Source organism: Callospermophilus lateralis, chromosome 6, assembly GCF_048772815.1.
Source record: "Callospermophilus lateralis isolate mCalLat2 chromosome 6, mCalLat2.hap1, whole genome shotgun sequence".
Classification (NCBI taxonomy): Eukaryota; Metazoa; Chordata; class Mammalia; order Rodentia; family Sciuridae; genus Callospermophilus; species Callospermophilus lateralis.
Genome location: NC_135310.1, coordinates 123,488,886 through 123,516,720, shown reverse-complemented (window position 1 = coordinate 123,516,720; position 27,835 = coordinate 123,488,886). Strand labels below are relative to the sequence as shown.

General features: G+C 43.6%; 1 protein-coding gene and 1 pseudogene across 1 annotated transcript; one reads left to right on the top strand and one right to left on the bottom strand.

Annotated features, from left to right (window-relative positions):
• On the bottom strand, window positions 1-27,826 carry LOC143402024 (MHC class I polypeptide-related sequence B-like). Its single transcript, XM_076859543.1, has 8 exons — window positions 27,763-27,826; window positions 17,239-17,367; window positions 3,902-4,168; window positions 3,368-3,679; window positions 2,688-2,965; window positions 2,440-2,574; window positions 1,068-1,328; window positions 1-399 (listed from the first exon to the last, which is right to left on the bottom strand). The coding sequence occupies exons 1-6, from the start codon at window positions 27,824-27,826 to the stop codon at window positions 2,506-2,508; spliced, it is 1,119 nt and encodes a 372-aa protein (XP_076715658.1). The 3' UTR covers window positions 1-399; window positions 1,068-1,328; window positions 2,440-2,505.
• LOC143401693 (trimeric intracellular cation channel type B pseudogene) lies at window positions 7,248-11,980 on the top strand (annotated as a pseudogene).
• Window positions 27,827-27,835: the final 9 nt, after the last annotated feature.

Below are 27,835 nucleotides of genomic sequence, written 5' to 3'. Positions count from 1 at the left end.
GAAGTAAGACAGAGAGTCAAAGAGGGTTTGAAGTTCCCTCAACACTGAAGGAGAGCCAGTATTTTAGGTTTCTTGGAAGGAGGCAGAATAAGGACACTTATAAATACTCTCATTTATTAAAATACCATAATTATATGTAATGTGCTAAAATATAATAAAATAATAAGGATACTAGTACATAACAGGTGCATTAGTTAGCAAACATACGTTTTCACATTGTAGAGATGAGGAAACCAAGGCACCAAGACAAAAAGTGCTTGTCACAGTAGGGCTGCCCAGTGTAAGCTCCCCCTGAAGCCCCGGGAGCTCTCAGCAAAGGTTGGCACCCCAGCTGTGTGGATCCAGTGTAGTCACTTGGTGTCCTCTGCTGCTGATCTGGGTCATATAGGCTCAGGGGCTCTGGGGAAAAGGAGGAACCAGTCAGTGTTCAATTGGTCGCAGAATAATGCTGTTTACTCCCTTAAGATTTTTCTCTCCTCAGTTCCTCAAAAGTCAGATTTGGCCATTCTCTGAGGGAGGTAAATGCCCTGACTTTTTTCCCCCTCTCATCCCATTTTCCTGCCCTTATCAGGCTCCTCTGTGTCTCTATCAGCAGTGTCACCTGTCTCTGTTTCCACCACAGAAGGGAGTGAAAGGGCTGCAGGATTCAGGGTCAAGATCTGGAAGTGAAGTCCAGTGCCCCCTCCTCCAGAGGTAAATCATTCCCTACAGAGTGGGGGCCTCCAAGAGAAGGCATCTCCTGCTCCTGTCAGGATGGGCACGGGCCTCACACAGAGCCCTTCTACCCCTTAGTTCACAGGCCTCCTCCCCTGCAGAGGTAGGTGCTCACCCAGCAGGGCCTGCTCCACTTGCAGCTCAGCATCCCTCCCTCCCAGCCCTGAGTCAGCAGCTCCTAACTGGACAGTCCACCAAGAAGCCCAGGGGCACCAGCAGGCCTAGCCTGGAAAAGCATGTCTGCCACATGATCTGCTGCTCCCCTGCCTACAACAGCCCATGCAGAGGAGACTCAGAATCACTGACCCTCTGCACCTGCCCAGGCTTTCAATCTGCACTTTTGCTTCCCCTACCTGCGTGGTTTACCTACTGCTGGGAACCCAGCTCTTCCCCAAGGGCTTCTTTTTCCTGAGGCTGCCCTGGACTTCCTTCCTCCATTCCTAGCAGGGACTTCTGCAGGCCACAATCCTCACAGTCCTCAGAGGTATTCTTCCCAAAGAAAACTAGGGTTTTCCTGAGATTCTGCAGTGTGCACTGTAGGACCATCTTCTGTTCCTTTGCATTGTCATGGTCACAATCCAGGTCTCCCACAGGGGGCACTCCTATACAGGGATCTCCAAAGGTAACATTTAGTGCACATTAGTACGTGAGTGCTGGAAAACTGCTTATTCACATGATACAGTTGAAACTGGAAACACCCTTACTGAGATTCAACATTCAAAGTAGAAATTTGCAAAAATAAGCAACAGGCCTTTCCCACTCTTTTCCTGGGCACTGCCCTAGTGACATTCCAGGCAACCATTTCTGACCACAAGAAAGTAGAACTAGCATTTCCCTTGTTCCCCCTCTTGGAAGGCCATAGATGGGAGCAGCAGAGACCACAGAGCTGCCTACCCTACTTGTAGAGTCACCTGAATGGGCCCCTGCTATGGGACTGTGTGCCCTAGCCTGTGGGGACCAACACCCCTTGGGGATACACTGGAAAATTCCAGACATAACAGAAAAACAATGACCACAGCTGCCCTATAATAGGTTGGTCTCTCTCCCCAGATGGCCAAGGACATAAGCCATTCTCCTGTTCATGTCATCTGCAAGGCCACTCCAGGAGGAAGAGCTGTATAGTGGGGACAGGATGGTGACTGGCATGCTCAAGTGACCCAGAGGAGACACTCAGGAGACAGCTCCTAGCAGGGCCTGCTCTACATAGGCCTCCCAGGGGCTGCATTGACAGGGCTCTGGCCCTATGGATCTTTTTCCTGGTTTGCTCCTGACAGCTGGAGAGACTGGGGGAGAGTGAGGGGAGGGACCAGTGGCATCACCATTCATGAGATTCCTCTCCAGTTTCTAAGCACCCAAAGTTCACAACTCATTCATTCTGTGTCCCCCTGAGGACAAGATAATCTACCTAGCACCAATCAGCCCTCCATTCCCAACACAGTCCTCTGGTCAACCCAGGAAAGCCTGAGAGACAGACGAGGACAGCAGAAGCCACGGCCCCACTGCTGCTCACTCCTCACCCTGCAGCCACAGAGGCTGCATCTGGACCTTCAGAAATGTTGACAGCCCTGGCTTTTGGCAAGACTAAGGGGTGTGGCTGGAGATAGTACTCCATCCTCTATTCCAAAAAGCTGGTCACCTCCTTTGCTGTCTGTGCAGCGGGAGGCACAAGAGACTCTACATTCCAAATAGGCCCTGCAATCCCCAGCCACTGAACGCTTTTCTCACCTGAACCTTCTGCAGTAGATTTTGTCTTCCTTTTCTTGCAGTACCAGACACAAACAATAATCATAATCACAGCAGCAACACCAGCAGCCACACCCAGGAAGGCAGCCCATTGGCTTGGAAGCAGCAGTGCAGTCCCTGAAAGTAGGATTGTTACACTCTGGGTACTGAGCCTCAAGGCTTCTCCCCTCTCACCACCCTGGTCACTGAGTCACCTGGTTGGGAACCACTGCTGGGACCCCCAGGCTCACCACAGGACACAAGGCCAGTGCTGTTGTTCCTGCTGTGTCCCACATGGCAGCTGAACCCCTGCTCCTGTCCTTGGGGAATCCTGGTAGACACCCAGGTCGGTAGGTCCCATTCTCATAGGAAAAGATACCACCAAACTGCTGGGTGCCCTGGCTCAGGGGTTCCCCATCCTGAAGCCAGGTCACAGAGATATTCTGGGGATAGAAGCCAAAAGCCCAACATGTCACATTGATGGTGTCCTCCAGGGCCTCAGCACAGGTCACATTCACTGCTGGGAACACTGGAGGAAAATAAAGGCAAAAATAGTCAGGCATGTGACCAAGCCTCACTCCCCTTCTCCACTCTTCTGACTCTGGCCTAAGACCTCATTGAAGTGAGGTCCACAAGTCTGTCTTCAACCTGGAGCCCAAGTCCTCTGACTGGCAGGAGGATGGTCACTGGGCTTGTGGCCTCACATTCTCACTTCAACGTGTTATGTTAAATAGAGGGTGTTATAGGAATTCTGGTTTGTGAGGTGATGAGGGGTATTTTGGGGGGTCCAGGGTTGTGGGGCCAGGTTGGAGCTCTCTATGATAGCAGGCAGGCAGGGAGGTGGGGGCTTACTAGTGTCTGGGCACATACACCCTCCTGTCTCTATCTAGCGTTGTGACAGGACAGGCAAATCACAACATGATAAACTCACACAAGGTCCTCTGGGCAGAGGCTCCAGGGGAGTAGGAAGAGCCCTTCCAGAAGACTAGATATCTCCTGAGTCTTCCACAAATCTCTCCCTGTACTTGGGCCCAGTAATCCTTGCTTTGTATGTCATCTGCATCCCAGGAATTCTTGACTTCCACAGCCAAGTTCTGAGCTGAGGATGGCTCCACTGTCCAGCTGTGTGTCTCTGGGTGATAGGAGAGGAAGGGCTCCCCATCATAGTAGAAATTCCAGAAGGCCCTGGTGCGGTTGTCCTTGTGAATCTTGCAGCCCCAAGTCTCCTGGAGGAAATGAGACCCTGCCCCCACCCACCAGTCACTTCTCCATCCCCTGGGCCCTCCGCCTCCCTGCCCACCAAGTGAAAAATACCAGCCCACAGGGGACCCCAACCTGGCTCTCCTCCAAGTCCCCTGTGCAGGTCTGTATAAAGCCCATTTCTTGCCCTCCCCAGTCAATTGCAATGAGAAGACACAGGTCCTGGAGAAAGCCTCACATCGCACTTGCCCCTGCCCACACTCACCTCCTTTCTGCTCTTGCCAGACATTGATATCTGCCAGGGTTGCTTTTAGATTCTTGCTGTGCTCTGCCAACTCCTGGATCTCTGTGTCCCAGCTTTCAGTTCCCAAAGGTTTTTCTGCCCATGGCCCCTGGGGCTTTGCACTTTCTTTATTGTCACTATCATAGTGAAGGAAGAGCTGATGGTCCCAATAACCATTGGCAAAGGACCTTGATTGCACTGATCCACCTTGGGACCTCACTGTGAGGTTATAGTGAAGACTGTGGGTCCCTGTGGAAGAGGAAACAGCAGATTACACTTCCACCTGTGAACAGTGCTCATCAATGCTCACCACAAAGGCTCTGCTGTCCTGAGCACCTGAGGAGGCAGCAAACACACACAGACAAAGGGACAGAAGAAAGGTTCCCAATACAATGAAGACAGGAAAGCAGAGAGGAAGGAGAGGGGAAGTGAGGGATGGAGAAAGGGGAAATGGAGAGAGGCAGGCAAGTTGGCCAGGGCCCAACACATAGGCATGGGTTCTTAAGGGTACAGGTGGGTGTTCAAGGGGAGAGGTTGGCCTACAGAGGCAAGGGAGTTGTGGGAGGGGCTGAGGTGCATGGCAGGGCTTGTCAGAGTGCAGAGAGGGCACAGGAAGGGCAGAGGGTGGGTGGGCCTATGGTCACTGAAGTGGAGCCCAGGCAGGGCAGGTCCCCAGAGGGTGTGTGTGTGCTGTCTATGTGCAGACTTCTCATGGATAAGGTGGGGCAGACAGGGGGTCAAAGTTAGTGTGAGGGTTGTGGCCCCAAAGTGTTGAGTGGGGTTGTACCCTAAAGGGAAGTGAAGCAGTGGGCTTGGTCCAAAGTAAATGATCAGCATCTGGAAGCCTCAGGTGGGGGACTTAAATTGTCCTAGTGGCATCCCCTGAGAAAAAGCAGGTGGCAGTGTTTCCAAAGACCTGATGTAGCTTTTCTTTTTTCTTTATGTATTTATTCATTTATTTTATTTGTTCTAATTAGTTATATGTGACAGTAGGATGCATTTTGGCCCATCATACATAGATGGAGTATATACAGCTTCTCATTGCTTTGGTTGTACATGATGTAGAGTTATACCGGTCGTGTAATCATATATGCACATGGGTAATAATGTCCGATTCATTCTACTATCGTTCTTACTCCATACCCCCTCCTCTCCTTTCACTTCCTTCTATCTAATCCAAAGTAACTCTATTTTTCCATAGCCCCCCACAAACACATTGTATCTTTCCAATAGATATGCTAGAAAATTTGAATTTTCACAAACAATGAAGTTGGATCCTTTAGTTACTCATGTATAGAAATTAACTCAGGTCTGGGGATGTAGCTCAATGATAGAGTTCTTGCCTAGCTTCTGCAAATGCCTGGATTCAATACTCAGAGTGTGTGCCCACACAAACTCAAAGTGAAAAAAATGCAGACTATAAAAGCAAACATTCTTAGAAGAAAACACACTGACTGGTACATATTGTGATATGTGCCTGTAATCCCAGATACTCAGGAAACTGAGGCAGATGAGTGGAAGTTAAAAGCCAAGCTGGACAACTTAGCAGGACCCTTTCTCAAAATAAAAATTTACTGGGAGTAGCTCAGTGGGGACCACATACTAGAATGTGAAAGAACCTGGATTCAACTCATAGTACAAAAATAAAACAAATAAAAAGTATATATAATATATGACAATGTATTGGCAGTAATCTTCAAAACAAAGGATTTAACCACATTTTCCATAGGATGCCAAAAGCACACAGTAGAGAAAAAATTGATAAATTGGACTCATCAAAATTAAAAACATCTATACACCAAAGGCCACCCACAGAAATGGTGACGTGTTAAATGGGAGAAAATATCTGCAAGTCACATATCTAATAAGAGATGAACATTCAAATATATCAATATATCTTGGGCTGGGGTTAGCTCAGGTATAGAACACCTGCCTAGCATGTGCAAGAACCTAAGATTGATCCCAGCTCCATAAAACAAGCAAACAAAAAAGAATCTCAAAAACTCAAGAATAAGAAAAATGTTGAATTTATTCAGAATTGGGCAAAGTATCACTACAGCCAGTTGTCTGATAGATATACAAATAGCCAATAAGCACACAAAGAGACACTCAACATCAGCAATCATTAGGGAAATGAAAATAAAAGCACAGTGACATTCTACTTTGTACCCATGAGGATGACTACTGTTTAGAAAAAAGAATGCAGAATGAACAAGTTCATAACTACAGAGAAAACTGCAGCACGGTGCATTGCTTGCCTGTATATACAATGGAGCAGCTGCTATGAAAATGGTATGGTGGTTCCTCTAAATATGGAAAAGATACTTTCTATATAATCCAGTAATTGTATTTCTGGACATAAACACAAAAGTTGTAAAGACAGGGAAATCCAGAGGTATGTGTACACCCACATTCATAGCAGCATTGTTCCCAAAATCCAAAAGGTACAAATAACCACAGTATTTATCAACTGATGAAAACCTAATCACAATATGGCTTACATGTGAAATGAATATTATTTAGCATTGAAAAGGAAGGACATTCTGACAATTGCTACACCATGGATGATCTTGAGGACATGAGCTAAGTGGAAAAGCCAGCCATGAAAGGACAAATTTTGTATGATTATACTTGTATGGAATCTATGGAGTTAAATTCATAGAGACAGAATGTAGAATGCTGGCAGAGAGACGACAGGGACTGGGGTGGGGGGGTGGATGCTTAGTGTTTAATGGGTACAGAGTTTCAGTTTCCACAAAAATGTGAACACACTTAATGGCACTGAATTGTACACTCAAAATGGTTAAAATAGGAAGCTGTACATTATGTCTATTTTACCACAATTAAACACCAAACAGAAACCAGGGCAGTGTACTACAGATTAATGCAGAATCAGAGAGAAGAAGGAAGTAGAGGCCTGGGAAGAGAGGATCAAGGCAGGTGGACAAGTTGCACAACCTGGGGGAGGCCCTTCAGAGTGGGAGGGTATGTGATAGAAAGAGTTGATGTGAAGATAAAAGAGCCAAACAATTAAAAGAAAAAGAGAAAAGACTGAAATTAATAAAATTAGAAATAAAAAAGGAAATCACTATAGATATCCCAGAAATCCAGAGAATTATTAGGGACAGTTTTGAAAACCTATATTCCAATACTTGGAAAACCTAGAAGAAATGGATATATTTCTAGATACATATGACCTTCCAAAATCAAATCAATAAGACAGAGAAAACTTATACAGACCAATAAATTGAAATGAGATAGAAAAAGTAATAAAAGCCATTTGCTATGCTTTAAATATGAAGAGTCCCAAAAGCTCATGTATGAGACAATGCAAGGATTTCGAGACAATGCAAGGATTTCTAGAGGTGAAGTGATTAGAGAGGCATGACCTAAGCAGTGGATTAATCCAGAGGTAACTTTAGGTGGGTAGGGTTGGCTACCTGGTTTAAGTCACTGCAGATGTGCCTTAGGGGCTTATATTGTATAAATGAAGCTCTCTCTCTCTCTCTCTCTCTCTCTCTCTCTCTCTCTCTCTCTCTCTCTCTCTCTGCTTCTTGATTGCTATGTCCTGAGCTGCTATTCTACTCCATGCAATTCCACCATGATGTTCTGCCTCACTTAGGGCCCAACATATTTAGCCATCTATGGATTGAGATCTCTAAAATCATGAGTACCAAATAAACTTTTCCTCCTCTAAAACTGTTCTTGTCAGAACTTTTGGTCATAGTAACAAAAAGGCTGACTAAAAGACCATTCAACAGAGAAAACCCCAGGAACACAATGATTCTCAGCTGAATTCTACCAGAATTTTAAAGGAGAACTCATGCCAATGCCCCTCAAATTATTTAAAAAATCATATGCGGAAAAAAACACTTCAAATTCATTCTATGAAGACAGTATCACCATCAGACCAAAGCCAGTATCACAACAGATCAATATCTCTGATGAACTTAGATAAAAAAATTCTTAATAAAATATTAGCAAACTGTATTCAACAACATATTAAGATGATGATGCATCATGACTAAGAAGAATTTATCCCAGTGATGCAGTGATGGTTTAATGTTCACAAAGCAATACATGTAATATACCACATGAATTGAATTAAGGAGAAAAAAATCATACTCATCATAATAGATGCAGAGAAAGCCTTCAACAAAATTTGGCATTCATTCATGATAAAGACACCAAGGAAATTAGGCATAGAAGGAACTTACCTCATCATAAAATCTATATTCAACAAAGCCAAAGCCAACATCATAGTGAATGGGGAAAAAATGAAAGCATTTCCATGAAAATTTAGAACAAGAAAAGGATGTCTACACTCATCACTCCTATTCAATATACTACTAGAAATTCTAGACAGAGCAAATAGGTAAGAGAAGGACATCAATGGGATAAAAATAGAAAAAGAAGAAGTTGAATCATCAATGATTGCAAATTTAACAATTCTATACTTAGAAGATCCGATACCCCAATAATAAATCACCTGAGAAAGAAATCAGAAAATCAACACCATTCATGATAACCTTGAAAAAGAAAATACCTTGCAGTAAATCAAACCAAGGAGGTAAAAGACCTCTACAATGTAAATCATAGAACATTGAAGAAAGAAACTGAAGAAGACACAAGAAGATGGAGAGACCTCCCACGTTCAGAGATAAGCAGAATGAATATTGCTAAAATGAACATAAAACCAAAAGTAATACACAGATTCAATGCAATCCCCATCAAAATACCCCAATGAGATTTTTTTTCACAGAACTACATAAAATAGTTCTAAAGTGCCTTTGGAAGAATGAAAGACCCAGAATACCCAAAGCAATTCCAAGCCTAAAAATCAATGTTGGAAGGATCACAAGACCTGACTTCAAACTATACTACAGAGCAATAGTAACAAAAAGTGCAATAGTAACAAAATAGTAACAATAGTAACAAAAAGTTATATATATATATATATATATATATATATATATATATATATATATCAAGAGAACATATATATATGAATATATATATAATGACACATAATGAGACAGACAAACTCACACAGATTATAGTCATCTGATCCTTCATAAAGTTGCTAAAACACACATTGGAGAAAAACAGCCATTTCAACAAATGGTGCTGCAAAACAGGCTGTCCATATGTGAAAAAAAATGAGGCATGATTTTTATTTCTCACCCTGTACAAGTCAACTCAAAATGGATTAAAATCCTAGGAATTAGGCCAGAAATTATGCAACTCCTAGAAGAGAAAGGAGGTTCAACACTCTAACATACAGGTACAGGTGATGACTTTCTCAAGAGGACCCTTAAAGCTCACAGAGTCATGCCAAGAGTTAATAAATGGGATGGCATCAGATGAAATAGCTTCTTCTACACCAACAAAATAGTTCAGAATGTGAAGAGAGAATTTACAGAATGAAAGAAAATCATGGCTAGGTACTCCTCTGTCAGAGGATTAATATCCAGAATATATAAAGAATTCAAAAAACTTAATATCATAAAATGATAATCCAACTATTAAATGGGCAAATGAACTAAACTTCTCAAAAAATACAAACACATGAAAGCATTATTAGAAATTATGGAAATGCAAATCAAAACTACACTGAGATTTTGTCCCACTATAATTTGACTGACAGTCATCATGAGTACAAACCATACTAAATGCTGGACAGAATGTGGAGAAAGAACAACACTTTTATACTACTGGTGGGATTGCAAATAGTACAACCACTGTGGAAATCAATATGGAGGTTCCTCAGTAGACTAGGAATGAAGTCACCACCCAGTTGTACCACTCCTCAGTATTTATTCTACAGAATTAAACTCATCATACTATAGTGATACATACGTACTCATGTTTATAGCAGCACAATTCACAATAGACACAGTAGGGTACCCGCTTAGTTTTCCATCAATAGATGAATGGAAAAAGAAAATATGGTATACATAAACAATAGAATTTGACTTAGCCATAAGGAAACATGAATTTTCCCATTTTCAGGAAAATGGATGGAACTTGACAACATTATGTGAAGCGAAATAAGCCAGACTCAGAAGTGAAGGCTAACATGTTTTCTCTTTTATGTGGAAGCAAGAGAGGAAAACCAAAGAAAGGTGGGGAGGGTCTCATGAAAACTGAAGAAAGATCAGTAGAGGTAGAGGAAAGGAACCAGGGGAGGGAAGAGGAGATGGAAAGGGGAAATACTGGGGAATGACATTAGACAATGACATTGTTATATTGTGTACATGTATGAGTATGTAACAACAAATTCCACCATTATGTACAACTATCATGCACAATAAGAACATATAGAAAACAAAAAGTGGACAAAGAGCCAGGCACTGTGGCGCATGCCTGCTACTTGGGAGGCTGAGGCAGGAGCATTCCTTGAGATAAGGAGTTTAAGGCCAGCCTGGTCAACATAGCAGACCCACCTCCAAAATCAAACAAAACAAAAGAACAATACACTGGAAAACACACAGGAAGAATACTAATCAATTTTAACACCACCACCAACAACAAAAAGGTTATTAGAGCTGAGGATGAAGCTCAGGGGTAGAGGGATTGCCTACTAGACATAAGATCCTTAGATTAATCCCCAGTATTTTTATTATAAAAAAGGTACCCTCAAACCAGGAAATTGTGTTGTTTGTGGCAATATGGATAAACCTAGAGGAGACAATGAGAAAATAAAACAGACACACAAATGATCCCACTTATAAGTGGAGACTGGGGCAGGCAGGAGGGGTGCTGATTAGCACAGGTATAGAGTAGATAGAAGAGGGGAGACACTGATCAAAGGACACAAAGTTTCAATTAGGTAGGAGGAATAATCTCTGTGCCATACTATAGCACATCAAGATGACCACAGTAAATATTAATGTAGTGTATGTTGCAAAATAGCTAACACTGGATTTTAGATGATCTGATCACAAGTAAATGGAAAATATTTGAGGTGAGGTATGAAGTTTGTGCTAATTACTCATGTGATCATTATAAAATGTATACATGTATGAAAACATTGCACTGCATTGTATAAATTTATATAACTATGTGTTTAACAAAAAGAAAATAAAACCTGAGTCCAGCTCATGTAGTTGTCCCCTCCTGCACTCCCACTTTGCCAGAGGGGAACCCCTAGCAGAGGCTGCTTAGGCAGCTTTGGTGGGTTGTAACTTGGACCCTCCCTGGGAGGAGCTGATGCTGGCCTATTCCCACATCACCATGCTCCCTTTTTTGACATCACCCACATCTGGTGTCTGTGATGGCACTGAAGCATCAGCTGGTAGGAATGGAAGGGGCATGGAAGAATCTTGTTTCAAGCTGGTCTACTGCTATGCTCCACTGCTATGGTGGAGGATTTTTATCGTGTGTACTGCTTACAGAGCTTCCACTGAGGTTTCTTGCAAACCACACTAATATTTTACTAGCATCTTCAATCTACTATACTATATTTTTTGCCCATGGGATCTAATTTCCTAGGGATATCCATTCTTAATATGCTCAACTTCTGGCTGTGGGAATGAAGGAGTGATCAGAACTTGGAAAATAGTAGGTGGAGTCACACATGCTAATAGCTATTACAAAAATGGTTGGCTAGTCATGATAGCTATTGGATGGGCCCAAGGTGCAGGTGGTATCATTATCATGAATTTTGAATAGTTGGTAAAAGTAGATTGGAAACCAGAAGATGAGGAATGGCTACAGATGTCCTATCTTTCCAAGGTAATCCTGCTGGGGTCCCTTATCTTCTTCACATTTCAGCACACCAAGCATCTGACCATATCAAAGCATAATCTTATGTTCCTTTATACCATTTTTCTTGTGGCCACAAAGATAACCATGATGGTTACAGAGACTTCTGTGACTCTTGCTCCTTTTGAGCATATATTGAGTCGGCTGCTCTTTGGCTGGCAGCAACAGTTTTCATCGTAGGGTAAGAAATGTGGAGCAAAATCATCTTCCAATGGCACTAGTTCATCAGTCCCCAATCCTATGACCAATGGTTCAGATAATGTTAAAAGGAAACATATTAAGAACACTGAGTAAATTTGCTTGGGCTCTAGAAAGCAAAAAATAAAAAACCTTTTCTACTTATCAGATTGTGAAAAATATTTCTATGTAGATGAATTGTAATAAAGACTATATATAAGGTAACAAAAAAATTTTGTTTTGTGTAATTATTGTTTCTTGATTGTAATTTTTGAATATCATTTGTACATATTGGGGTTTTTTTCCTGATATAAAGTATCTCTTGTGAATATTTGATATTTACATTGATAAAAAAAATTATAAAAATTTAAAACTTTTTTAAAAATGAGTATTTTCATACATTTCAAAAAATCTGAATCTATTTGAGATTTAGTTCAGCAGAATTAAACTTTTATTTTACGTTACCATAATAGATCCTAGATATGGAAAGTTAACTGGTTAAAAAATTAAAATTTCTACTTATTTTTGAACACTGAGGACAGTAAACTTTTCCTAGAAATTATATTATAAATGAATATAAATTATTAGTTTATATTTGCTATGGAAACATTGTAATTTTGCCCACATTAAATGGAAAGTACCTGAAATTTAACTTAATTTTATCTCTAATAGTATTTTTCAGTAAAAACACATTATTGTTAGAATGATTTTCAATTTAAAGTCTGTTTTATTCCCTTCAAAAACTGTTTTTATTTTTCCCTCAAAAGAAAATCAGGGGTGGGTACAATTTTTGATAAATTACTAATTCCATGTTTGGTACTTTTTGAAAGTTTGTAGTTTTTCAGAATTATAATTTTCATGTTCTCTACCCCCTTCTCTCTCCTTAAAACACATTTATTTCACCTGTAGAGAAAATTTTCACATTTCATATGTTCTTTCTGACCTTAGTTGTTCTGAATACATTGGTAGCAGTTGTCTTAGTGATTTAAAAAAATGTATAATCTCTATTTAATTTTTTTTTCTTCCATGTCTCCTTTCTAGTGGCTTTCTCAGTTTTTTTGTTCAAATATTCCATGTTAGATTACAAATGGTTATGTTTAGTTTTAATCTACATGTACATGTATTATTAATTTTATTTTAAGCAAAAACTGATTAGCTTCATGTGAAAATGCTCAGCTCTGATAAGAATTGTCTGAGCACATTTGATAGTAATCCACTAAGAAACAGATGAACAGAAATCTTATGGTCGTCTTATTTGATTGAAGAATGATAACATTAAATCTAATTTCTTATTGTCAAATAAAAAACATACAAGAAAAGGTACTAAATGGCCTAGAGTTTCTTTATCTTGTGGTTTAAAAGTACACGTCTAACATTCAAACTCTGTGACATGATTTCAGATGCCAAGACTATGAGCCTACTCCCTGTATCAGGTAGAACTTTTAGCTGGCTTAAGTACTCAAATCATATTCAAGCTGAAAGTGTCTCTGCTTTTAACTTTTAACAACTGTAAACACCAGCAGGTACTATACTTGCTTAAGAGAAATGATTTGTGTGTGTGTGTGTGTGTGTGTGTGTGTGTGTGTGTGTTGGAGGGGCAATTTGATACTCTTGGAATGCTAAGAAGTTTATTTGAATGTTACAATAGCATTGAATTAAGTTCTGTATTATATTTGATATCCTTATAGTTAAAAACTTAAAAATTAACTTGTTATTAACTATTAGTTTTAAAATTTACATTTAATTGTAATTAAAATGGTAGAAATCTTTTTTTATAATTGTATTAAAAGACAAATTCATTAAAATAAGTTGTTCAACACCAAACGAGAAAGAGGAGGAGGAAGAGGAGGAGGAGGAGAAAACTTGAGAAAAACAGTCTAACTAAAAACTTTTTTGTTTGTTTTAAAAAGCAAAGTTTGGGTCTGCGAAGGAGGGCGACAGTTTTTTACAGCAGCATTGCTCCTTGTAGTCAATGAATGACTCACAGGGAAGGAGGAAGGGCCTGCCTGGTGAGGGAGAGAATGCTCAGACACGCCTTAGAAAATGATCAGAGAACTACTGTCTGGAGGGGAGAGCAGGGAGGGGGAGGGCAACCGGACTGGGTGACAGGTGTGAGACAGGCAGCTGAGGAGGCACTGAGAGATCTGGTGGGAACAATGGAGTTCACATTAGGGTAAAGCGGGGTGCAGGAGGGAGAAAACCCCGCCCCCCCCCCCAAGCGGCAGGAGAGCAGGGGTCCTTGAGGGTAGAGATGAGAGAAGTCACAGGAAGAATCTCTTGGCCCAGAAGTCCTTGGCTTCGAACCTCCCTCAGTCTGACTAGAGAAACCACAGTGCCCACAGCAACAGAAAGGAGAGAGGAAGACCCCTAACTCCAGATACTGAGCGCTCCATGGGAGCACGCTGCTGACTCCAGAAGAGGACAGGGCTTGGGGATGGGGGGCTGGAAACTGTCTCAAAATCTATCAATTTTGATAAAGTGGTCCCATGAAAGGCAGACCTCTAAGGGAGTTGAATCTCTCTCAAAGATCAAAGCAGGAGGCAGAGCTGGGACTCAGGGGCGTGGAAAGAACCAGGCTGTTCCAAAGGAGGAGCAAGGCTGTGAGGGGAGGGAGGGAAGCAAGGTGCAGCACCGATGCAGATGCAGGAGGTGGGGTATGCCCTGAAAGGAGGAGTTGAGATTTTGTGGCAAAGGAGCTGCGTCCGGCCCCGCACTTCTCCCCGCAATTCCAGAGCCCGCCAAGCTCCTTGGATTCGCCTGGCATCTCCCGCTTTGAAGAACCACCATGAGCCCACTCACCAACCGCGGAACCCAGAGGTGCACAAAGAGCAGTGCCGACCAGGAGCAGCAGGGCGCCCAGTCTCATAGGGTCTGCCATTCTCCTAGGTGATCAGCAGAGAGAGGCTGCCTGACAGTTGCCCGGAAGGGAGCCACACTGGTGGCATGCACAGAGCAGGTGTCTCAATAAACACTCACGCTACAAGGATGATGCCTGAGAAGACCAATCAGGAGCAGAGAGGGAGGAGCTACGCTTAAAGGAGAACTTCCCTTCAAGCACAGGATGAAGGCTGAACTACTCCAAAGACAGGGAGAAATATCCACTATGTCACACTGGCCTTAACCTCCAGAAAAGTGCCTCTGATTTAGGATTCCCCAGGTAAGATAGAATAAGAGCAGCTAGGTGAATGCTGTAGGGTCAGATTCTGAGCAACTGCCATGGCTCAACCTTAGAAACACTGCCACATCGCTGGGAACCTAGTGGAATTCAGCCCACAGAGAAGCATGGGTCTCCCCAATCTCCTGTAGCACATCACCCCATGTGGCCGGTTCTGGCTTGTTCCTTGCTTGGCACACTTCTGGAAGAGCCAAGCCTTTTTACTCTCCCAACACACTGCCCTCAATCAAGTACAACCTTGCTGGCAAAGGAGCTGTGTCTGGCCCCGCACTTCTCCCCCCAATTCAGAAGCCCTGAAATACGAAGAGATTACAAGAGCTCTTTGCAGATTTCAGCCACCTCTGCTCTCAGAAGCACCTTCCACACAAAAATCCATCAGGCTCCAAACACCCTTAGACATTTCAGCCATTCTAATCTGTTCTTTCTCCTGCCATTGACTCCAAGATCCAGCCAGGTTTAGTTTCCTCTGCTCACATCCTGTCACTGCCCTAGCTCTCCCAGGTACTTCATGAGCCCCATCAGACTGCTTCTTATGGACCAGTCCAACACCAACCAGTCTCACTTAGTGCATCTGCATTTCTGGGCCCATTTGGCCCTCAAATCAAACAGATCAAGAAGCCCACTCTACACTTCTCCAACCACTACAGACCCCCACCACCTACCTACTTCTCTTAAAAGCATCCCCTTGGTCACTTCTAATTGACCATTTCCCCTGCTTCTCTACCTCCTGAAACCCTTTTACATCTCCACAGTCACTACCTTAGTCCAAACTTTCAACTACCTTCATCCAAGAATACTGCAAATGTTTCTTCATAAATACTGTGTCTATCTCCAATTGTCACCATAATGCCCCAAGCTAATACACAGCTGCTGCATCTGCTCATTTTAACACAGGATACCTCTACTCTCCCATTAAACCCTACAGATGCCACAATCTGCTGTCTAGCATCATCCTTTCCCCGCATTTCTCTGGTCACATCTCTCCTAGGCTGAGGTCAAATCAAGCTGCCCTGATCTCCTTACCCTGTCTCAACAGGATGCTATTGCAAAGCAGGGGACTGCTCCTGCTTTTGCCTTCTAACCATCAGACCTCTCCACATCCATGATTATACTAAAACCCACTGAGTTGCACACTTTCAAAGTCTGACTTCTGGTAAATGAATTATATCTCAGTAGTAATAGTAATAACCATGCTTATGGAAACCTCCTTGTGCTGGAAGTTTGCCTTATCCCCAACATACATCTCTTGGTCTTTCCAACATGGAGTTAGTTGTTCTCTACCTTGATTGCTTAGGAGAACCACCCGCAGAGTTCTTAACATCCTTATGCCCAGGCCACAGCCAAAATCTATTCAATAGGTAAAGCTAGGTGGGAATTATGCTGCAGTGTCTTTTAAAGTTCCCTAGGTGTTGTGAGTATGTAGGTAAGTTTCAGAACCAGAGTTCCAGCACATGATGGTCCTAACTGTGCCTTCCCCTAAACCCTTCTTACCATCCATGACATTCTCCAGTGGACTGCAAACCACTCCAAGATTGGAAATTGCTCATTTCTCTTTGTCTCCCCTAAAAATGCCTTTATAAAAATGAACCCTAACTATTCCCTAAGGCTGTTGTCTATACCTTTTCTGTGGGTGGAAAGCTCATTGATGGAGATGTTTTGACAAGCTCTTAGACTTACTTTCCTTTTTATTGACTGTGAAAATAATTTTTAGCACAGGATGGATTAAAGGATTAGGGTTCAGTCTCCTTTCTGAGAGGCTATTTTCATTAATGAAGGTCACAAGGATGGTGGTGATGCAGAGTAGGAGAGGAAACACAGCTCTCTTGACAGCTGGTCCCAAGCCCTTTCCTCCCTGTCGTCTTCCCTCCTTCCAGGACTTCTTAGGTGGGCAGCTCCAAGTATTATTCTGCTCATTCCTCCAAAAGACTTACTACCTAATAGTTACATGCTAGGTTTGCTCCAGGACATTTACATATGACTGCAAGGGAAAAGGCCTCTAGGTCTTGGGCTCTGAGAGGACCTAGTCCTGGCTGCTCCTTCCTCACCAAGACTCCCAGGTAGTCTTTTGTGCAAAGCACTTCTGCACCTCCCCTTCCCCAAACCCCCTTCTTCTCTGCATCATTAAACACCCTTTCTCCCTCCACTTTCCCCTTTGCACCCCTGGACTCACAAGAATATGTGGGGCTTTCTCTGCACTGACCTTGGGCGCCACAGCTGAGTTCCTGAATAGAAACTGAAACCGCCCAGCTCTGACTTACATAAGGCAGGGCTGTCTCTTGCCCAGTTTGGCAGGGTTTGAAGTTTGTGAAACCAAACTTTACTGGGATCGCTGAAAATCACATGTCACTCCCTCTTTGACCCAAGAAAATAAAACCATTGGTTGATATAAAAGCAAATTGAAAGTGCTTATAGGTGCCTGGAGGGAGGCTGGCGGGCTGCATCTGGGTGTCAGGCTCTTGATCTGCAGGGCAGTTACTCCTGCCTGCTGTGAGAATGCAGACCCTGTGGCTGGGGGACGCCCAGGGTCCAGCATCCACTGGGATTGTGGCGGGTGGGTACAGAAAAGCTTCCTCTATCCCTTTCCCCTGGAGGGGGCGGGGACTCACCTTTGGGTTCTAAGATCAGAAGCCACTTTCTAGGGCTCAGTGTCCTGCCATGCACGGAACTCCCTCCTCAGGGCGGTACTGATTGAAACCCCCCAGAGAAAAACAAAGACTAATTCCAAGAAAAATCCTCTCAAAGTTCGGACCCTTCAGTGAGTCTCCTAATTCGGACCCAGAGTGTGATCTCCAGGGAAGACTGAGGTGACTGTCACTGAACCCACCTGGGAACAGCGGGAACAGCGGGCTCAGTCAGTGCCTCAGGGCTTACAACAGCCTAGTGAGGAGCCCTGCCTTGTGTCCCCCCACCCCCCCCCCCCCCCCCCCCCCCGGTACCTTGGCCTGTCCAAGGTGGACGCAGTCCCTAGTGTTGGCCACCAGGCTTCAATAAAGATGAAATGGAAGGGAGAGAGTGGAGAAAAGAGGGCTGTGGAGAGAATGGTTGAAATACTGAAGAAAGAAGAGAGGAAGTATGGGGGGAGGGGATAAGGGGATAAGGACAGCAGAAAGGGGGAAAAGATGTAGAGCTTGGAATGTCTGCAAGTCTGTGGCTCTGCTGTCCACATCACCCCCTTAAGATTCCAGAGCAGGATGAGCCCTAGAGACTCCACAACCTCCACTACAGAAAGAACTACAACCTTCCTTTATTTATCATATTTAAAACAAAACCCAGCGGGCAGTGATGGCACAAGCCTATAATACCAGTGATGTGGGAGGCTGAGGCAGGAGGATCACCAAATTCAAGGCCAGACTCAGCAACTTGAGAGGCCTTAAGCAACTTAGTAAGACACTGTCTCAAAAATAATAAAAAGGGCTGGGGGTGTACTGAGTGGTAAAGTGCCTCAGAGTTAATCCCCAGTACCCAAAAGAGAAAAAAATATATTGATAGATATAGATATATATCAAGCCAAAAAGAAATGTAAGGAAGGGTAATAGAACTCTGATTACGATTCCAAGAACTTTGTATAACATCATATTTAAAATGTATTTATTTCAGGGTTGAGTCCAGAGCTCAATGGTAGATTACCTCCATAGCCTGAACCAGGCCCCGAATTCAATCAAATCCCCCAAAATCCAGAAAGATTGTGTTTCAGGCATGCAGACTTTCCCTACCCTGAAGAACAAGCATAGAGGGCTGGGAATGTAACCAAGTGTAATGTGTTTGCCTATTATATATGAGCTCCGCCCTCCCCTGCCCAATTCCCCGGCACCACAAAAACAAGTATCTACAAAAGTTCTTTATCTTTTTAAAAACAAGGTTAAATTCTAATATGAAATCCAAGTAAACATTGAGTCTCAATTTAGAATCTGATTGTACCCAAATGTAATAAATAAATAAAATATCATAAATGATTGAAAATACTAAAATATCTTTTTAAATAAATTTCTTGACACATTAAATAGCCAGACCTCGAAGCAGGTCTCACTAGTACCAATGATATCACAGCAACAAAGAGTATAAAGGATGTGTTGAGCTCCCTGCTACACTGCAATGAGAAATGCAAATATCAGTGAATTTAGTGGTCAAAGTAGGAGATATGGCTCCTCCTACCCTGGTTCATAATGGAAGAATATGCTGTTTCTCAGATAGAAAGCAAACATGTATTTTATTATTTCTAGCTTTTATTTTTACCCTTAATCTAGGGACATCTTTTGTGAACATTTTGTCACCATTGTTCTCTTTCCCCCACCCCTAAATAAACAGATGGCTTTTCTTAAGATTGCTGTGCTTTTGGATAATAATGTGAGACACCATAACACACTCTCTCACCTTCTCTCTCTCTTGTTGTTGTTATGGGGGATTGAACCCAGGTGCTTAACCACTGAGCAAAATTTCCAGTCCTTTTTAAATTGTTTTTTGGGGGTGTGGTACCTGGGATTGAACTCAAGGGGCAGTAAACCCCTGAGCCACATCCCCAGTCCTATTTTCTATTTTATTTAGAGACACGGTCTCACTGAGTTGCATAGTGCCTCACTGTTGCTGAGGCTGGCTTTGAACTCATGATCTTCCTGATCCAGTCTCCTGAGCTGCTGCAATTAGAGGTGTGTGCCACCATGCTTTTTTGTTTAATATTTTTATTTGGGGCATGGTCTTACTACATTGCTTAGGGCTTGCTAAATTGCTGAGGCTGGCTTCCAACCTGCAGTCCTCCTGCCTCCGCTTTATAAGCTGCTGGGGTTGTTCACATGTTTGCCACCAGACCCAGTCCACCATCTCTTTACCTCCAGAGATGTCTGGGTCTATCTCTTAAAAACATGGGTTTCTTTTATTTTCTTTTTGCAGAACCAAAATACAAATTTCAAAGAGGTACCATCCTTCTTAGACCAACTCTACTAATCCATAGTTTACATACAATAAAATGCATATTTAGAAATGTACTGCTCGTTGCATTTGGGTATTCACACATGTTTGTGTCACCACAAGTGAGTGAAGATGAAGAACATTCCCATCATCCCCCAAAGTAAATCTATGCAATAGAATTCTAGCTAGCCATTAAAATGAGGAAAATACATTTAAATGTATTGCTGTGAAAAGAGCTGCCCAACATATTTTAGGATTTTTAAAAAGGTTAGGAAAATACTGGAATGCCGCCACTTACATAGTATGTATTTATAATACAGGGAAAAACTAGATGATTGCCTTGAACAGTCTGACAGTGGTTTCTCCAGGGACTGGGAAAACAGTGCCTTTCATGTTCTGTGAGTTGCTAGAATTGTATTGAAATGAAAATAAACATTGAGTCTTGATTTAGAATCTGATTGTATCCAAATATAATAAATAAATAAAATACAATAAATGGGGACTGGGGATGTGGCTCAGTGGTTTAGTATAAACTGGGATTTGTACAAGGTGTCAGGGAGAATATTTTTGGTTTAAAATACAATAAACTAAGTGCCAGACTCAAGAGAATACTGTTTTTAAAAAGAAGAATATTAATTATAATCCAACACCAGAAGCTCTGTCTTAGAATAAGTCTTCATATTTTCATAGCATTGGATCTTCCCTCAATTGCTTTTGAAAATGAGACTTTTATTTATGTATTTATTTCAGTTTTATTCTTTTGAGTTTTACATGACAGTGGAATGTATTTTGACATATTATACAAACATAGCATATAACTTATCATATTCTTGTGATTGTACATGTTGTGGAGTTATACTGGTCATATATTCATATATGAACCCAGGAAATTAATGTCTGATTCATTCTGATTGATACTTTTATTTTTAAAATTTCATTTCTGTGGCTTTGGGGATGAAACCCTGTGCCTCAGGCTGCTAGGCAAGTGCTTTACCCCTGAGCTACACTCCAGACCCCAAAAGAATACATTTTTAGTAGACAGACATGTAATAAATATGACTAAAAATGCAAAATAGAGTGTGAAGGTCCACATCCCACCAGCAGAGGGTGGGGGGAAAGAAAAACTGAGTAGAGGCACAAGGGACCCTGTTACATTTTACTCAAAACGTGTTTGAAACCTGCATTGCCATATTGTCCACAGGTCATGGGGAAAGGCCCAGCATATCTCCTTCTTTGGGCCTCAGTTTTCCCTTGTCAATTGTCAGAGGAGCAATTGTAAAGAATGAGATTGAATTTGTGATACAAGGAGTTTCAAGACTATCTGGGCAATGCCAGGATCCTAGAGAGAACCCAGCCAACGTGGGCGATGCCTTCGGGCTTCACACAGTGGCAGTCACCAGGGAGGACAGCTGTCTTGGAATTACCTCCCAGGTCTGAAATGGAGAGTGGATTCCACATATGGAACCTCCTGTGCTTAGCTCTAGGGGGATTGTGGTGGCAGTGGAGGGAGGAAGCTCAGGCAACAACTGGTAGAGGAAGGATTGGGGGGTGAGGGCCAAAGCCTTCGGACCCCTCCATCTTTTGCCTGTGGTTGACCTCCTGGGGGAGCAAATAGTCCTGGGAGGGGTGGTGGGTGCAGACAGGGCTTACGTGGAAATGTCTCTTGGTGTCCCCTACCGTACCTTGCTCCCTTATCCTAGGGATTACAGATTAGTGCACACTGGGAGCAGACTATGTGAAGCTGACAAATGCTGATACACCCTCAACTGAGGCATTCTCAAAACACAGACTTTTTTCTTTCTTTTCTTTCTTTCTTTTCTTTCTTCTTTCTTCTTTTCTTTTCTTTCTTTCTTTCTTTTTTATACTAACACTTAAACCCAGTGGTGCTGTACCACAGAGCTACACTGTCTTTTAAATTTCAATTTTGAGACAGTGTCTAAGTTGCCCAGGTTGGCCTTGAACTTGCCATCCTCCTGCCTCAGCCTGAAGAGTAGCTGGGTTTACAGCTGTACACCACCATTCAGGCTCACACAGTGTACACTTGAAACTTCATTTTTGTTCGGCATTATATTGTGAACATTTCCCATGTTGTAAGGAAGTATTAAATAATCTTCAGATTACATTAGAAAAATAAAAGTTTCCAAACTCTAAAAGAATAGTACAATGGTGACTATAGACCTAATTAATTCAGTATTTTGTCACGTTTGTTTTAAGATGTAAGAAATTATAGTTGTATAATTCTTGCTGAAACACTAGAAAAATCAATCATTGTGACATTCATTCATAAGCAAATCTGTGCTCATCTCTTAGGAAATGACATTTTTCTTCCAATAATAATATGGTTATGACACTAAAGAAAATTACTATGAGCTCCTAATATTATCCAACATCAAGAAGTATAAAATTTGCCCAATTACCTCCCACATGCCTTGCATTTGGAAGCATGATCTGGGGCCCTTGACCCTCTCCAAGGATCCCATTTAAAGTTGCAACCCTGGTTCCCTTGAGACCAAGAGAAAAGTAGAAACATTCTCTCTACTTCTTATTCTTCAGTTTTTGGAAATACATTTTTGGAAACACCCTATTCACTAAAGTTTTTAAAGAAAACTGGTCTCTTACTTGGGAACATAACTCACTGCCCACCTAAAGGATATATACACATGACTATCAGGGCAAAGTCACAGCCTCTGTCTCCCCTGGCCTCTGTCCCCCTTAGCAGGACATAACAGGACTCTGTGTCAGGGTCTCATATGGTATACAGAAATGGCACCTCCAACAGCAGGGATCAGCAGACCTGAGCCTGGAGGTGAGCACCCAACTCTCCTCAGTTCAGGAATGAATTATGCACAGCCTAGTCAACCTCCACCCTCAGACACTCCACCTGATAATCAGGGGGCAAGAAAGATTCCACAGTGGCGCCAAGACCCAACAACCCAAATCTTATCTTCATCCACAGAGAAAACGCCCGGACGCACCTACTCCCACAGCTGCCGCTCTCCCAGCCCACCTCACTGTTTGTCCTGAATCCACCAGGACAAACCTCCTGTGTCCTTTTCCTGTTTGGCTAGTCATGCTAGGTCCCCTTCAATGTCCTGCACTGTCATCCTAACAAGGCTCTGCACATTCCTGTTCTGTCTCCTCTCACACCCTCTCACCAAATCCTGGAATATTCCTATGGTACCCCCTGAAATTCTCAGCTCATGAAAAACAAACTACCAAAGTCCTCTCAAGATGTCCTTGCCTCCCAGCTCTAACAGAATCCTGGTCTCCTGGACGGCACTGTCCTCTGAAGTCCCTTCCCATGGGGGATTCCATGAGTATCATGTACACCTGGTCCTGCAGGTGGGTAGGGGTCCTTGCTCCACACTGAGGTTCTCAGACCATTCTGCTCCCCTTCCCATTATCCCCTAGCCTGTCATGAGATGGTAGGCACTCCCCTCATGGTAGACACACCCAGGGACCCCAAGCAATTTCCCCATCTCTGCACTCCTGGCTCCTTCCTGTCCATCACCCTCTCAGAAGTGCTATCTCCTTGCTCCTCACTGATTTTGGCACAAGAAGGTATAGGGACTGAAGAATAGTCCCTAAAGTTGCCCAGGCCCTAATCCTTGGAAGAGTTAAGAAGTTGTATCATATGGCAGAAGAGACATTACAGATGTAACTAAGGTGAACATCTGAAATTGGGGAGATTGTCCTGGGTAGCCAATCACAGTACATCTTTCAAGCTGAGACCCTCCTCTGGCTGGAGTCAGAGATGTGCTACAAGAGAGGCAGGTGGAGGAGATTCAGCAGAGAGGACATCAGAGGTTCTAATGAAGAAGGATGAGACGTGCTATAGAGGGCACATATGAGGACCTGGGAGAGGGCTCCAGGAGCTAAAAGTAGCTCCTTCGTGACAGTCAGCAAGGAGATAGGGACTGAATTCTCAAGACAACCTTAATGGTCCTGGAAGCAGATTCCTCACCAGAGCCTCCAGTAAGGAACAAAGACTTGCTGACTTTGACCTGAGCCCTGTGAGCTCCATGGGGGACTTGGAACCTATGTAACTGTGAGGTCATAATGGAGCTACATAAAGCCACTTGGGTTGTGGTAGTTTCTGTGGTTCTGTGACCTCTGTGAACACAGGAAAAACTGATGTCCACTCTTCAGCAAGTGGACATGACTTAGATGCTCAAGAACACAATGGAGAATGGAATACAGAGGCTGAAGGAAGAGGCCACAAGACAAAACAGAGCATTGAATTCCAGTGTCCCAGAGGACACTTTCACCAAAACCCACAGGAATATGCTGGTGACAAGGGCCTGCTTCACTAAAAAAGTGGGTGTTTTCCTGTTCAGGCTGGGATGAGGGTAGGAAAGGGGGCTCATTCACATTCATGGGGAGGGTCTGGCCCTAAAAAAACTTGAGACCAAGTGGTGGCAGATAACCAGCACTGACCAGAGGGTGTGCCCACCACAGCAACTCCAGAGCAGCAGTTAGGGGTGCTCTGATTTGTAAGGGGGTTGGGAAGGTTCATAGAGGGTGGTGTTCATAGGGTCAAACAGACAGTGACCAGCAAGTGCCCTTCTCAGTATCAGCAATTAACACAAAAGTGGAGAGCAGGAGGCTGAAGGTACTTGAACAAAAAAGAAGTCTTGATTCCATTCTCAATTCCCATATCTGAGCCAATGTTCAGATTCAGAACCCAGTGACTGAAGAGGTGTCCACATCCAGGGAAGAAAGAGCCTAGAACATCATGACAAGAACATGTGGCCATTATTCCCTCAGTCCTTCTGCCAAGGAACCACCATTAACTCAGGAGAGTTAATGGGGAGAGGGAAACAGGCAGGAGGCTGGGGAGTGTCATGCACTGGGATTGAGTTGACACCAACACCTCATACCCACAGCCTCACCGTCCCTGCCCTCTAGGATGCAGTGTTTAGAGTCTGGACTGGATGCACATCCCATAGACTATGAAGTCAGTTCATTTCATCCCACATCATGCTGCCTGGGATGGATGAGCCAGAGGGGGAAGTGCCCTGGAGCTCTTGATGAGGCACATGCTCCTCAGAAAGTGGAAGATAAAACATTCAGAGATTCAGGAGTGGCCCCTTCATTGTGATTTAGGGGTCCAGCTGTTAAAGACAAGCAGAGATGTCCCCTCCATGGTACAGGATCAGCTGCTGCACCTGGCACCCCTCACTGCGGGAAAGGAAGCAGGTGGCCTGGGCCTCTTTGGGTTCTGACAACATCACCTTCCACACTGAGGCACAGTGTTTGTGCCACATATTTGGTGACATAATAGGCCAGCTTCATGTGGGACCTGGACAACAATGGACACTGCAACAGTTCAGGGCATGGTTCATCACCCCTCAGACTCTGCAGATATGGGAGCAATAGTGATGTGAGAGGTGCAGGATGGAGCTAAACCAAGCTCAGGGGGAGAAATACTATCAAAGGTCCTGGGGTCTGAGGGAGGCCAGGCCTTCCACACACAGAAATGTGCCCCTCTCAGTAATCAGCTTTGTTGTGTTGCTAGGCCTGGTGAAGCAGAATGTTTGATCATGGGACACTAAAGAACACTGGGATGACAAGAGCCAACATGGACTGGGTTCTGTGAAGCTCACTAGGTCACAACCTGAACAGGTTTGGGGCAGTCCATCATCACATGGAAATGGTACATCTGGGCTTGAGCCTGAATCACATGCAGAAAACATCCACCTGAAGTGGCTCTGAACAGCCAAGTAGACCAATGGACAGGATCCAACTGTTACAAAGGCACATGAGTTACAGACTTGTTCCCCAGACCATGGCACTATCTGGAGATGGTGGAACCTTGAGGGGGTGGGTCCTACTGAAGTAAACTAAGACACTGAGTGTGTGTCCTTGAAGGGGAGGTTGGGATCTGGTTCCTTCCTGTCTCTCTTTTTGCTTTCTGACTGCCATGATGGGAGCAGCATCCTCTGCTAGGTGCTCCCCATGTTCATGTTCTGCCTCACAACAGGCCCCAAAGCAACATTTGGAAATAGTGAGTCCAAATAAACCCTTCTTCTTTTTACAATGCTTTCCCCAGGTATTTTGTGAGAGTAACAGAAAGCAGACTAACATATTTGTGTTCATTACTGGCCACCCAGGACTTGAATGATAGGCATATGAATGGAGGAAAGGCAGAGATGCACCATACATTTGAGCCTGGCAGAACTGATTCCTCTTACTAAGGATGATCCAGATGCTGCCACCTCTTAATATCCAACCTCTCAGAATTAGGAGCCAATGCTGATCCTAGAGATACATTATTTCTTTATGGGATCAAGTAAACACAAGTAACAAAGTGATTTCACTGAGCCAGTTGCATCCTAGAAGGGCATGAGGTTCATCATCCTAGAAATAGATTTCATGTGCCAGTTTTTCCTTCCATGACTCAGACCCTCAGCCATCATGCACCACTATGAAGAGCTGTCATCATGTCACATCCAAAGGATCCAAATTGCTCTTATTTGATATCTGACCATGACAGCACTCACAGACAACCAGTTGTGGCATGAGCCATGACCATGGGACCACAGGTCCTGTCACAGTCTGCACCATGCAGGGACTTCCAGCCACACACAATGCTGGATGGGCCTTCTAAGGCACACACCTGAGCACAAGCTTTGGGGAAGCCCTCTAAATGACAAGGTGACTTCTTTTAGGACACAGTGTATTTATGGAATCAGAGACCTCTCTATGGTGCTGTGCTCTCAAAAGAAAGAAACTAAGTGGCTCCATTCACCATCACTTAGATTCACCCACTGGGGATCTTGCACTTCCCATCTCTCCCACCCTGGGCTCTGCAGGACAGGAGGTCCTGATATCCTGAGGAGAACATTCCTACCAAGGGACACAAGGGTGCCACTGAAAAGAGTCCCAGACACCTCAGGAATGTTTGGGTCACACCCCAGGAAGTCTGCCAAGAGCCCTGCTCCTCTGCTGTTGCCACAGGGGAGGTTTGAACAGTGTTGTGGTTTGCATGTGAGATATTCCACAAAAGCTCATCTTTGAGACAATGCAAGAAGGCTCAGAGGTGAAATGATTGGGTCAAGACAGCCTTATCCCAATCTGTGAATTAATTCTTGATAGAGATTAACTGGTGGCGATTTAAGGCAGGTAGGGTGTGGCTGGAGTAGGTGAGTCATTGAGGTGAGCCTTTGGAGTATATATTTTATATTTTATTACTGAAGAGTCTCTCTCTCTCTCTCTCTCTCTCTCTCTCTCTCTCTCATTGTTTCACCTCCTTTTCCTTCTTCCATCTTTCTTCTTCTTCTTCCTCTCCTTCTCCTTCTTCTTCTTTATTGCAATGTCCTTAGCTATTTTCCCCCACCACACCCTTCCACCCTGATATTCTTCCTCACCTCAAGCCCTGAGGAATGGGTCAGCCTTCTATGAACTGAGACCTCTGAAACCATGAACTCAAAATAAACTTTCCTCCTGTACTTGTTCTTGTCAGGTCTTTAAGTCACAGCAATGAAAAAGCTGACTAAGACAACCTATGACCTCCGGGACCAGCAAGGGGTAGAGGACACCCTCAACTCCTTTCTTGCCAGTGGTGATGGACTAAACTAAGGAGAAGGGAAGGCTACTGTCACACAGTGAGGGCAGAGGGGTGATCCACATTGGTTCCCCCTCATTCTCTTTGTCTTATTTCAACTGGGAACTAATCCTTACATAAACTTTGCCTGTCAAGGTTTGATTTCCAAAATCCCAAACATCTCAGGAAGGTCTGGGTTACAACCCCAGGAAGTCAGCCAAGAGCCCTGCTCCATGTTGAGGCCCAGGGCAGCACTGGTGCAGAGGCCCTGCTTACCAGGGCTGCTGAGGCCAACGACTGGTGGTAGAGCTTGGACCTGGAATGTCCCACAGGAGCCCATGTGTTCAAG

What these genes read in the sequence shown, in the direction of transcription:
- LOC143402024 (XM_076859543.1), bottom strand. Translation starts at nt 27,826, where the DNA reads ATGGGCTCCTGTGGGACATTCCAGGTCCAAGCTCTACCACCAGTCGTT. An exon ending in CGTTGGCCTCAGCAGCCCTG is followed by an intron (nt 17,368 to 27,762) that starts GTAAGCAGGGCC and finishes TGTGATTTTCAG; the next exon opens with CGATCCCAGTAAAGTTTGGT. An exon ending in CTCTGCCCAGAGGACCTTGT is followed by an intron (nt 2,966 to 3,367) that starts GTGAGTTTATCA and finishes ATTTTCCTCCAG; the next exon opens with TGTTCCCAGCAGTGAATGTG.